The following is a 13,103-nucleotide window of genomic DNA, read 5'->3' as shown; positions in this document are numbered from 1 at the left end:
GTGGGGCTGCAAAGAGTCAGACATGGTTGAACAACTAAGGCAAACACAACCTTTAAAACACTTATTATCCTTAGTGTTCTCCTTCTAGGATTAGTGCCACATACCTCCACTATTGCATTCCTGTCCTGGGCCACCACCTATGCTGACATCCACAATTGCTCTGACTTACAGGTATAGATTGCTGCCAATGTCCATTGCTGAAGTAATGTCAGGGGTCATTGTCTTTCAACCTTATAACATGGGGACAAAGTGTGGGGATGGCAGGTAAACTCCTGATATCTGGCTCTCGAGTATTCTTGGAAGAATGGTGGATAAAGATAGTGCAGGCCATATTGTAGCTGAAGCATACTGGCTTCACCTTTTCAGCTCCATCTTGGTCTGCAGTCCTTTCCACCTGACTGAGATTTAGCCTAACTCACAAACTAATGCACTCAAGCCAGACTGAGTTCCCTTTTACCCTTGCCTTCATTTAAAATGAAAGCTGGAAGAGTGCCTTTTGCTGAGATGGTTAAGCAGGGTGGGTGCCCCCTGTTCTAGCCTGTGGATATGCTTCTCACTTGGTAGTCAGATTCTGTTTTTACCTTTGGCTCCTGTAGAGCCCCCTGTATCCCTGTTGGCAGTGCAGAGTACAGTTGTCAATGGCTCTGGATCTTCTGTCCACCTCATCTTTCCTGCCTATACGTTACCCACAGTAAACTTCATAACAGAAACTTCATTTGCTTGCTCCTTTTTTCAGTTTCAAAATTCCTTCTCAGTTCGGAGGCTATTACTCAATATCTTCACCTACTAACAGAGAGAAATGAACTAAACAGATATAGTTTGATGAAATACTGGGTGATTTTTATTTTGTGCTTATATCTGTTTGCAATTACATGACAAACTTTATTTTAACTCATGTAGCTATATTAGCTTATGTAACCCTCAAAAGGAATATAAGAGGTAGGGACCATTGTTATCTCCACTCTACAAATGAAGAAATTGAGAAACAAAGAGGTTCATGTGGTCTAGTTCCACACCCATGCTCCTCAAGAGTCAGCAAACTGGCTATTGTTATAAAACAGGCTAACAGATGAATAAAACCTCTTTGAGAGGAATTGTTTTTCTTCTCTGACTTGAATAAAATCAAGTGAGGAATTCAGGTTTCTAACTGTTATGCCACAAACAGCATACCTAAAAAAGCACAGCTTTAGCACCCTCTCTCATGGGGCCCTGCTTTGAGAATTGCTTCTAGATGCACATTCTCAACCTCACAAGGCTGTTTTGAACATTCCAAGTGCTAATATATATATTAGCATTTATATATATATATACATACATACATACATACATGCAGGGTGGACCAAACTACTGACAGAACAAGAGCAAAGCTTTTCTCTGCTAAGATATACCTAGGCAACTCCCACATTGTGACTTGCTTTCCTAGCTCAGATCATTTGAAACACTACTTACATGCTAACATCAAACCTTTTGTCTGACAAAAGAATGGTAAAGTGTGTCTAAGAAATAAACCAATGTGGACTGGGGTGGAGCTGCCAATTGTGTTTGAGCACTTTGATTCTTTTTCACCAAAGATTTCAAAACAGTATCAGTATCTGTTTCAAACTAGACCATTTCTCACTGGACCAATCAGACTCTGTCTCTTCAAATCTCAATTTGCTTCCCCCAGTGGTCAATGAATCCCTAAATGAGCTGGAACTGTAACACCTAAATTTGAAAAGTACATTCCACTAGTAGATGGAGAAACAGAAAACTCTTCAAAGTAAAGAAGAATAAGGATGTAGAAAGGACCACATGAAAAGGAGAAGAAAGGAAAAATTATGCAACATTTCAATCTCCTTATTTCACTCACAATATACTTGCAGGCTGCCAAAATTGTCATAGACCACACAACCCCACTTATAGTAAACAGTAAAACCAGAAACAGAGTCAAACTTGATATCACTAACAGTGAATATCTCTAACAGTGAAATCTAACAGCAATAATTTTCCCCTGTATATGCTGTATCTTTTACAAAAGGCCTATAAACAGTCATGTGCAAATATCTTTAACCACAGGTTTTCCCCAAAAAAGCTAAATGCATGTATGTACATAATTTATTATAAATTTTGTTGATATAAAATATGTGTAGATAAGCACACAATTTACAAATAATAATATATATAATACTTTTCTTATAAATTCTGTAGAGCCAACTGATTCCCACAGAATGCCTTATGTGTAGACAACAACAAAACAATAAATCAAACTCTGATTTGCAGTGTTTGTCACTTATAAATATTCCACCTATGGTCAATTTCAAGCCACCAAATGTGATGTCATTGAACATGGATTGAAATGAGATAAGCAGTAGCACATGAATGCATAACATTCTCAACCCACAGATTAAAAAAATAGAGCATAGACGATAGCAAAGAGTCTAGATGTCTAACAAAATGTAGTTACTAAAATACAAAGTAATAACTTTTGAGTATGCCTTAACTGATTCCAAATAGGAAAAGGAGTCCGTCAAGGCTGTATATTGTCACCATGCTTATTTAATTTCTATGCAGAGTACATCATGAGAAACGCTGGACTGGAAGAAACACAAGCTGGAATCAAGATTGCCGGGAGAAATATCAATAACCTCAGATATGCAGATGACAACACCCTTATGGTAGAAAGTGGAGAGGAGCTAAAAAGCCTCTTGATGAAAGTGAAAGAGGAGAGTGAAAAAGTTGGCTTAAAGCTCAACATTCCGAAAACAAAGATCATGGCATCCAGTCCCATCACTTCATGGGAAATAGATGGGGAAACAGTGGAAACAGTGTCAGACTTTATTTGTTTGGGCTCCAAAATCACTGCAGATAATGACTGCAGCCATGAAGTTAAAAGACGCTTACTCCTTGGAAGAAAAGTCATGACCAACCTAGATAGCATATTCAAAAGCAGAGACATTACTTTGCCAACTAAGGTCCGTCTAGTCAAGGCTATGGTTTTTCCAGTAGTCATGTATGGATGTGAGAGTTGGACTGTGAAGAAGGCTGAGCGCCAAAGAATTGATGCTTTTGAACTGTGGTATTGGAGAAGACTCTTGAGGGTCCCTTGGACTGCAAGGAGATCCAACCAGCCCATTCTGAAGGAGATCAGCCCTGGGATTTCTTTGGAAGGAATGATGCTAAAGCTGAAACTCCAGTATTTTGGCCAGCTCATGCAAAAGTTGACTCATTGGAAAAGACTGATGCTGGGAGGGATTGGGGGCAGGAGGAGAAGGGGACGACAGAGGATGAGATGGCTGGATGGCATCACTGAATCGATGGACGTGAGTCTTAGTGAACTCTGGGAGTTGGTGATGGACAGGGAGGCCTGGTGCGCTGCGATTCATGGGGTCGCAAAGAGTCGGACACGACTGAGTGACTGAACTGAACTGAACTAACTTTGTTTTACTGTAATCTATTTAACTTTAGGCTTATATAACTTACACTTTTTTTTTTCAATTTTACTTTATTTTATTTTACAATATTGTATTGGTTTTGCCATACATTGACATGAATCCACCTTACAGTCATTTTGTTTAACTAGCAGCACATAAATTCCTATTTCAATCCCATTAAAGCAGTTGCAGCATGTCATTGAAAAACATATTTCTAACACCTTATTGAGGAAGATACTGTTAACTAAAAACATATGCGTAACCTAAAAGTTGAGAGTTAAGTTTTATTCAGTGGGAATGTTAGAACTCGAGCCTGGGAGACAGGGAATTGACTCTTGAATTCATAATTCTCACCTAAAAAGGGCTCCTGCATGAGACTGGTATATAAAGAGAACTGCTGACTTTCAAACTTACCTTAAAGCAGTGCTCTGATAACAGGGAAAGACCAACGCCAGGACAAGAAGATGACATCAAAAGTAGACAACTGAACCGAGATCCTGGACCTGACTTGTACGATTGTTCATAATGTTTTCTTCTTGTTCTCTTGGACTCTTGCACTTGTAAATCAAATTTTTTTTTTAATCACTGGCACAATCTTATGCAAATTTTAGAAATCAATCAAATTGTTCGGTTATGGTCAATTACCTGGATCCATTACCTCTGGTTTACCTTGGTGGGTTTCTCCCCTCCAAAATTCTGATTGGATGGCCCTTAGAAAGTTTATTTTAGAAGAAAGGAATTACAGTTTTCTGTTTGGGCTGCTGTCACTAGATGGGACTCACTTACTTGCCCAGTCAAACACACTTATTCTAACCCTGGCCATAAACATGAATTTTCCCTCAAGATTATTCTAGTTCAGTCAGAACAACATGCTAAATTTCACTGAAAAACAACAACAACAACAACAACAAAAATGTACACTCTAGACTTTTAGGAGGGACACTTCCTCAGTTATGGGATGGCTTTATTTGTTGACACTAGGCTATGGTCCTCTAAGCCTAAAGGCACCCCCTATGCTTAGAACAATTAAATCATACCAAAGAAAATCAACTTAATAACACTAGAAAATTAGGCTGGGTATCTTATGAAAACTGCCAGTGTACCATGTCTCTTCCAGAAAGTGACTGATATGGAACAGATTGGGTTAGGAGACTAGAAATAAACTGGCTGGCAACTAAGGGGACTCTATCGCTTTGTGGGTTCAATTTATGACCCTGGCTTCTGCCAAGAGGGCTAGGAAGGTATACTTTAAGATTCCCTTAGGCTCAAGGCCATTTATGTACAAACTTAGATGGAACTCCAGTAAATTTACCATCAATATGAGCCTGAAGAACCAAGAGATCTGTGTTTCACTGGTATGATCATTTAGCAGCTACTTTTGCACCTTCTTTGCAATGTGAGAAAATATTATTTCTCACATTGAAGCCTTAACAGAATTCACTCAAAAGGCCTTAAATGATAGCAGCCAGGCTATTAGCCTACTAAATTCTGAGTCTCTATGTGGAGAAAAGTTGTATTACAAAATCGTATGGCCCTTGCTATCCTTAGCAGATCTCAAGGGGGCAACAGCGCTATAATTCTAACTAAATGTTATTTTTTCATACCAGATGAATCCTCTAATATAACACATTTAATGACTCACAGGAAAAATTATATTGCTGCCTTAGATGATCCACTTCCTAGCCTTGGTGATCTTTTAGGAAGACAGTTTGGTGTCGGAAGCTCATGGTTTGAATCCCTACTTGTAACTTTAACAAGTTATTAGCTATATTGCTTGTAATCTTTTTATTTCATAAGATTGTTTTCTCTTGTATTAGATGATGTATAACCAGGCCCAGCCAAATTAATGACAGCTAAGCAGCTTGAAGAAACAGATCACGTTTATAATGTACAATAATTGTAATAGTGTGATTCTAGGTAGAAATAGGAAGAAACAACAAGGGAAATATCTCCTGGATCCTATTAGGTTAGAAGATAGAGGATTCAGAGAATCTATTATCCATTAATGGACCTAATCCAGAAATTAACACCTGGAATGACTTACCAACAAAAAATTTCCACCTGACCTAGGATCAGTCTCCCAGCAACATGGGACAAAAGAAACAATGGTTATGAAATATCTCCCAATATGGTCGAATTTCCAACCGTGGGGAGAGACTATGAAATGAAATGTTTTCACCTCTATGCTGTACAAGTAAACAAGTCTTTTCCAAATGCAAATTTCTGAGTTCAGGTGAAAGAAAGTCAGCTATTTGAAAGCCATGAGCTACTTCCTCCCCAGTAAGCACACAGGAGCTAGGGGGAAGTGAGAGGCAGGTGGCCATCTGCCACATTCACCATCTCTTACAGTATGCAAGGAACTAGTATGTGAATAATAAAGAAAGCAGGATTGGCCCCAGAGAGCTAGATGCATATGAATGAAATGATTTCACAAGCCTGGATGCTTGCAGCTTGAGAAGATCTCTAAATCTCTTCCCATACCTAGAAGATCACTTTATCTTATTAGATCACTAAATCTCTTTAGATTTAACCTCTGAATCTCTTGAGAGATTTAACTTTCTCTTAATTAACCTTAATCTTTTAATATTCAGATTACTTGCCCCTCCTGTATATACCTTGGCTCCTCCCCTGCTTCCTCTGAGTCAGTGTCTCTCAGGGTCACCTGAGATACTGTCTCCCAGGCTTGAGTCTTAGCATTCTCACTGAATAAAACCTAACTTTCAACTTTTAGGTTGCATGTGTGTGTGTGTGTGTGTGTGTGTGTGTTTTTATTGACAGTATTGTCAATACAAACCAAGTAACAATAGTCACAGAGACATAAACTCATCAAACTAGTAAATTAAAACTTTTGGTGTATAGAGAAATGGTAAAAGAAAAAAAAATCTGGTAAAAAATTTCCAAAAGACAATCCATAAGCCTTATATAATATGAGGTGTCTGACAAAGAAGACATACAGATGACCAACAAATAGATGAAAATATGCTCAACACCACATATTAGAGAAATGCAAATCAAAATTACAACAAGGTATCACCTCTTACCAGTCAGAATGGCCATCATCAAAAAATCTACAAACAATAAATGCTGGAGAGGATGAAGAAAGGGAACCCTTCTGCACTACTTGTAGGAAGGAGTAAAACATAGATTTCTTAAAAAGCTAGGAATAAAACTACCATATGACCCAGCAATCCCACTCCTGAGCATATACCCAGAGAAAACCATAATTCAAAAAGATACATGTACCCCAATGTTCATAGCAGCACTGTTTACAATAGCCAGGACATGGAAGCAACCCATATATCCATCAATAGATGAATGGAAAAAAAAAGATGTGGTACACAATAGAATATCACACAGCCATTAGAGGAACAAATTTGAGTCAGTGGTAGTGAGGTGGATGAACCTACAGCCTGTTGAACGAGTGAAGTAAATCAGAAAGAGAAAAACAAATATACATTAACACATATATGTGGAATCTAGAAAAATGGTACTGATGAACCTATTGCACGGCAGGAATAGAGACACAGATGTAAAGAACAGACTTGTGGACACAGTGGGGAAAGGCAAGAGTGGGACAAACTGAGAGCATAGCACTGACAAACATACTACCCTGTGTAAGATAGATATTAGAGGGAAGCAGCCGTATAATATAGGGAACTAAGTTCCGTGCTCTCTGGTGATTCAAGTTGTTGTATAACAGAAACCAACATAACATTGTAAAGCAATTATCCTCCAATTAAAACATATATATATATATCAGGTGTCTGAGAAGACTGCAGTGCCAATAAGGCCTGACATCTTGTCAGCTTGCTGGGGTGGGTGGTACAAGTTGCGAATGAATCACTAATGACACTATACAAAGCAAACAGAAATGTCTGACTACTAGGTTCAGTGTTGATTTATTCACAGATTTGTTCATTTCACCAATATATTTTTTTTTAGTTTAATGTGTGTAACCAGCACATGGTAAACATGCTAAAGGTACAGATTCCTGGGCCTTAGTTCCAGGCATTTTCATTCAGTACATCTAGTTTGGAATCTAAGAGTCTATATTTTAACAAGCAAACCTCTATCCCTTGCCAGATGATTCATTCAGAGAATTACAGCATCTAGCATTTATTGACTACTTATACTGTGCCAAGTTCAGAATGCATAGACATGAAAGAGACAAAACTTGTCCTCAAGAAGACTACAGAGACCAGTAATTTTAACTATGATACTGGTACATATTAGTTGCTTTGAATGCTTAGTGGCTCAGTCATGTCTGACTCTGCAACCCACGGACTGTAGCCTGCCAGGCTCCTCTGTCCATGAGATTTCCCAGGCAAGAATACTGGAGTAGGCTGCCATTTCCAGCTGCTCTGAGAATATACCAAAATACAGCTTGGGAGAGGAGCATGATAGAAAATTATGTTATATCTGAGTCTGGAAGAAGGAGACAATGCTAATCGAGAAGGAAGGGAATGGAGGAAGGGACATTCAGGTCAGAGAAAAGCATGTGCACAGCCACACACACAAAGAAAGTTTGGTTCAACAAGATAACAGAACATGCTTTGGGACTGTACTCTTAGTACTGTTCTGTAGTTAACTTTTATCTGGCACCAACTTTTGCATATATAAGCACATAGGTGTTAGGCTATTGTGAAATGGAGTATTTCCTGCTATATCAACTAATAAGGATATCACAGAAATCTGTGATTCCGGCCCTCCGAATGTGAATTTCTGAGCCCAGAGGGCACCCAAGAAAAACAATCTGGCAGTCATCAGCCAGTCCCCCTGGTGAGCACCTTGTCCCAGATAGCTGGGATGCATATTAAAGGAATAATTTCAGTAAGCCCAGACTCTTGCATCTTCCCATACATAGAAAAGTGCTAAATTCCTTAACTTGGGATATCTGGTTTTCCATAATTAACAATTATCTTTTGATGTTCAGACTACCTTCCCCTTGTTGCAAACTTCCATATAACCTGACTCCTCCCTGTGCCTCCTAGGAGCAGTTTTCTCAGAGTCACTTGAGAAGCTGTCTCCTGGGCTTGAAGTCCTAAAAATTCCTACCAAATAAAACATAACTCTCAACTTGTAGGTTGTGACCATTTTTTAAGTCGACACTATGTTCAGTCATAGAGCTTATGTGAGGAGTAGTGGGAGATTAGGCAAGACAGTTAAAGCCAGGTCTGCTGCTGCTGCTGCTAAGTCACTTCAGTCGTGTCCGACTCTGTGCGACCCCATAGACAGCAGCCCACCAGCCTCCTCCGTCCCTGGGATTCTCCAGGTAAGAATACTGGAGTGGGTTGCCATTTCCTTCTCCAATGCATGAAAGTGAAAAGTGAAAGTGAAAGTGAAGTCGCTCAGTCCTGTCGGACTCTTAGAGACCTCATGGACTGCAGCCTACCAGGCTCCTCTGTCCATGGGATTTTCCAGGCAAGAGTGCTGGAGTGGGTTGCCATTGCCTTCTCCTAAAGCCAGGTCAGGAAGTGCTTTATAGAATTCCTAGTACAAAATACACACTCATTACTTTCCACTTTGTATTCTTCCTTCCACACTAGATTTTTAAATTAATTTTATTACCATTATAGGATTAGTGCTTCAATAAGATTCACTTGTGATATTTAATCTAATCAAAGTCTAGAAATATAGACTGCTATCCCAGTTTCTCATTGGCTTATCAAAATGACATGACAATAACAAAATCATCAAAACAATGTGTGAGAAACAGTGCAACAAACCAAGGTCTCAGGGAAAACAGTTAATTACTGCGTATTACTTTTCCTATTGTTTTTACCTTTATTTTATATTACTATGTTTTCAGAATAAAACAGGAATGCTATTTTATATTTCTAAGGTTGTGTCATTTCATCTATAGACATTTTAATTAGGTAACCCAATAACTTAAAAATCTTAAAACTTACAATTTAACATAAATTTTTAAAATGAATGCAAGAAGAGCTGAATAATGAGTAGAAGGTAAGTTAAAGAGTAGGAGCTTTATCTCTGCATAAATAAAGCTAGAAAATATTTGTCACTTTAACACACCAACTTTGTAGCTACTGCAGAAACTGCACTGCTCTTTCTCTCATAAAACCATGCCAATCTGTCTTGTCTCCACTCATGCCCCATTTCCTCTTTGTAGTACATTCCAAGTACTCTGTTCCACAATAATATCTTCCATTTCTCTTCATGAACCTCATCTTTGGATTTAGTCCTATGTTATTATATGTTATATAATATTTATCTCCCAAGAAGATTTCACTTTTTTAGAGAACTTCTCATGCATTTCTCATGGAACATGGCATAGTGCTAAACATAAGAGACACTCAAACACTTCCTTTAGTGAATAGACTAAATGATTTCCACGAATTATATTTAACTTCAAGCTTCAATTGTTGATTTTCTCACCTCACTCAAAATGAAGATGCAAACATCATAAAGCTTTTAAAAAATCTTAGACTGGGCACAATTGAAAGGAGGTTATCAAAAGGGTCATCAGCAAATCATCAAAAGTCTTCAATATGAAAAAGCAAGGTGATTCCTTGCTCTGCTTGCCAATGGTAAGGCTAAGGGACCTACAACTGCGCCTTGCTGCTAGGTAAAATCCCTGCAGACAATCTAGGAAATATGCTCTTTATATATATCAAAGAATAAAGAGAAAGAACAGATATCCTGAGGCTGCCTTTATCTGTGTCTTCTTTAACCAATTTATTGAAGCTCAAAACAGAAGGACTATTTACAGAATTCCGTAGCTGAACCATATGCAATACACTGATTCAATAAATACTATTTCCAATATCATAATAATAGCTAATACTTTTAACACTTTCTTTCATGTCTACATTGTTAGTGTTTTTCAGATATCATTTTATTAAACTCTGATAACACCCTATATAAGATAAATGCCAAAATTATCTTCATTTTAGACATCAGAATATATATAAAGCCAGAATGTATAACCAGATCTCCTATGCCAAAGCCCCAGGGACACCATCATCTATCATCACAAGATTCAATTATCAACAATATAAGTACTACAAGTACTTGGGTTTTCTTCCAGAACTTTTTTATTTGAACATTAAAAATTAAAAACAATGCATGAAATCAATGGTATCAAAAAAGGGGTGAAACAAGGGGCTCTCCAGGTTCTGAGGTAGCAAGCTGAAAGAAACTGGATTCAAGCCAATTGACCAGGGTTCCCAGCACCACAGCAAACACGCATCAGAGGGGGGACAGAGAGCAGTTAAATATGGACCTTATTGGCAGGTAGACTAGCTAAAGTATAATTTCCCCACAACCCCTAAAAAGTTTATGGGAAATTCAGACTTAACTTACATTTGTATTCATTCCTCATACAGACCACATGCCATGCAGATTTACAGGATTTCAGCAGAAAATAAGAACTCTAGAAAATGCTGTCATTGTAGGACTTCAGGCTATGCATTACCTGTTAAATACTGATAACCTCCCTCTAGCATCCAAAGCCAGCTTCAGAAAAGAAAAAAAGATCTAGAAATTAATGTCTAAGAAGAATTTTCCATACAGTTTTACTTGTTCAGCTGACAGAAATCTCAGGCAGCATTTAGCTGTCACTATCAGCATTAGTGTCTAATGGTCTGAAGCCAGCCTTAAGAAATCACTCTTCTGGCTTTCAGGGTTAGTCTTGTGACAATGCAAAATTAAATATTACTAGACTGACAGTATTTTAAGCCTAGGGGCTTATTTACATCGATACTTAACCTTGTTTATTAGATTTCTTCAAGATTTCTTCCTTTTTTTTGTTGTTGTTAAAAAAAGGAAGGAAAGGATTTGAGGGCTTTAAAAACAAGTGAAAAGTGTACAGGTTAAAAGTTTCCCACTGAGAAAGATCAATGTCTGCAAACATGGCAGTGGGTTCCACTCAGTGTTGTCATCTTAAAATCATCTGCGATATAGCAATTACACTACTTTATTTACAAGGAAACTGACCCAAAGAACGTCAGCCAAAGGAGTTTGAGATGTACAGCAGAGTGTAGGTTTTACAGGCACTCAAATGTATCCACTTGCAGGCAGAAAGTCTTGACTTCCCACAGTTTAGGTAAGGCTGCGGTGGAAATCTGTACGTAGTAGGTCAAAGGCAAAAAGGCTCCCGGGGGAGGTGGAGGCGAGGAGGCGGGGAACCAAGCTGGATTGCTCCAGGAAGTGGGTGGGGAGGGAGCTGCCGGGTTTGGAGCCAACTGTGACAAGCTCAGGTTTGCATAGCCTAGCAGAGGGAGTCCTGGGCCACTGCGCGCATTGGTCACAAGCGCTTTTGGCAATGCTGTGCCCTTTGATTCCTGTCATCATCCAACCCCACAGATCGAGTTTGGGACGTGAAAAAGGGCTCATAAAGCGGGCGGCGGCCAGAGTTTCCCGCCGCTGAGTCACAGCCCAGTCAACTTTTACAGCATTTCCCAGAAAGAAAGTCTCAGTCCCATAGCCCACCACTCGCTCCTAGTTCTGGCTCTTCTCTCTGCGACTGGACCCGGCGGTGACTCGAGACCCACAGCTGAGCTATTTCCCACTCATGGCGCAACTTCTCACCCTCGCAGAGCCTCGGCGAACCCTGCGCGCTTGCCAAACGCTACCGAGCCAGTAGATGTGGGGGCAAAGGACGGAGGGGAAGGGCTGCGTCCTCACCTGCAGGACACGGACACCTCCACTCGCGTGGCCGGGATGGCCGTGCTCAGCTGGTTTAAATCCCCGAGGCCCGCGGAGCTGGTGTAGCGGCTGTCCATCTTGAGAGGCGCCGTGGAATTGTCTGGCACCCACATCCAAAGCTCTGGCCGACCGAGGGCTCCTAACCCAGCTCTAGACAAACAGGGTTGGGGATTGAGGGTGGAGGCAGAGGAAGGAGGCGGAGGCAGTTCTCGGAAAGGGGGAGGCAGAGAAGAGGCGGATCTCAGGGTAAAGCCTCCAGGGAATAGGCCCGCAGAAGCTGAAGCTGCTGAGGAAGTGGCGCCCCGGGGTTTCGGCTTCCCTGCCCCCTCAGCTCGAGCTGAGGACACTCCGCGATCCTTTACTCGCTCTAGGCTTCAGGCTCGGCGGAGCCACTGGGCAGCCTTAGCAGGGCTGCGGGCATCAGACACAGACCCCAACCGTCTAGTAGAACAAGCCCTGGCCGCCTTGGCAAGCGGTTTGTGTTTTATCTCCGCCTCTTTACACCCACGCCTGTTCCTAAATCGCGCGTCATAAGCCCACCCCTTCCCATTTACCGGTGATCCTCATCTCGCCCTCGGAGTCCACGGAGGAGACCCCTACACTGTGCCCTACAGCAGATGAGCCGAATCCTCGCTTCTGGACTGCCCACTCTCGGCCACTTAAGGGTTGGGGACAATGAAACGAACTTCGAGACGATCTCCAACCTTTCTAAGCAGTGGTAAAGTAACAGATCAGTATATGGAACAAGGCGAGAGCAGGGGGAACCTAAGGTGGAGCGAGGGCCGGGGAGGGGGGGTACTATCTGGGATTTAAGGGAGCGATCTGGTTTCCCACATCCCTCAGTTCTTCGGAATAAGGGCGGGGGGGGGGGGGTAGGGGTGGGGGTGGGGACGGTGCTGATGTCTGTAATCCTTTTACCGTCTGGACTCTCCTTCGACCCCTCGTTTCCAAATGCGTGGAAGTTACGCCCTAAAAACTGAAAGTCACAACAAAAGACTCCCAACTGGTAAGACCTGAATGAAGCTG

General features: G+C 40.7%; 1 protein-coding gene across 1 annotated transcript in view; it reads right to left on the bottom strand.

Moving 5' to 3' along the window:
* Positions 1–12,190, bottom strand: part of CPNE8 (copine 8) — a 258,480-nt gene extending 246,290 nt beyond the window's left edge. The window contains exon 1 of the mRNA XM_068969689.1: positions 12,057–12,190. Within this exon, the coding sequence (XP_068825790.1) occupies positions 12,057–12,190 (134 nt within the window). The remainder of the gene's footprint in view (positions 1–12,056) is intronic.
* Between the last annotated feature and the right edge of the window lie 913 nt (positions 12,191–13,103).

Source organism: Capricornis sumatraensis, chromosome 4, assembly GCF_032405125.1.
Source record: "Capricornis sumatraensis isolate serow.1 chromosome 4, serow.2, whole genome shotgun sequence".
Taxonomy (NCBI): Eukaryota; Metazoa; Chordata; class Mammalia; order Artiodactyla; family Bovidae; genus Capricornis; species Capricornis sumatraensis.
This window is presented reverse-complemented; position numbering and strand designations above follow the sequence as displayed.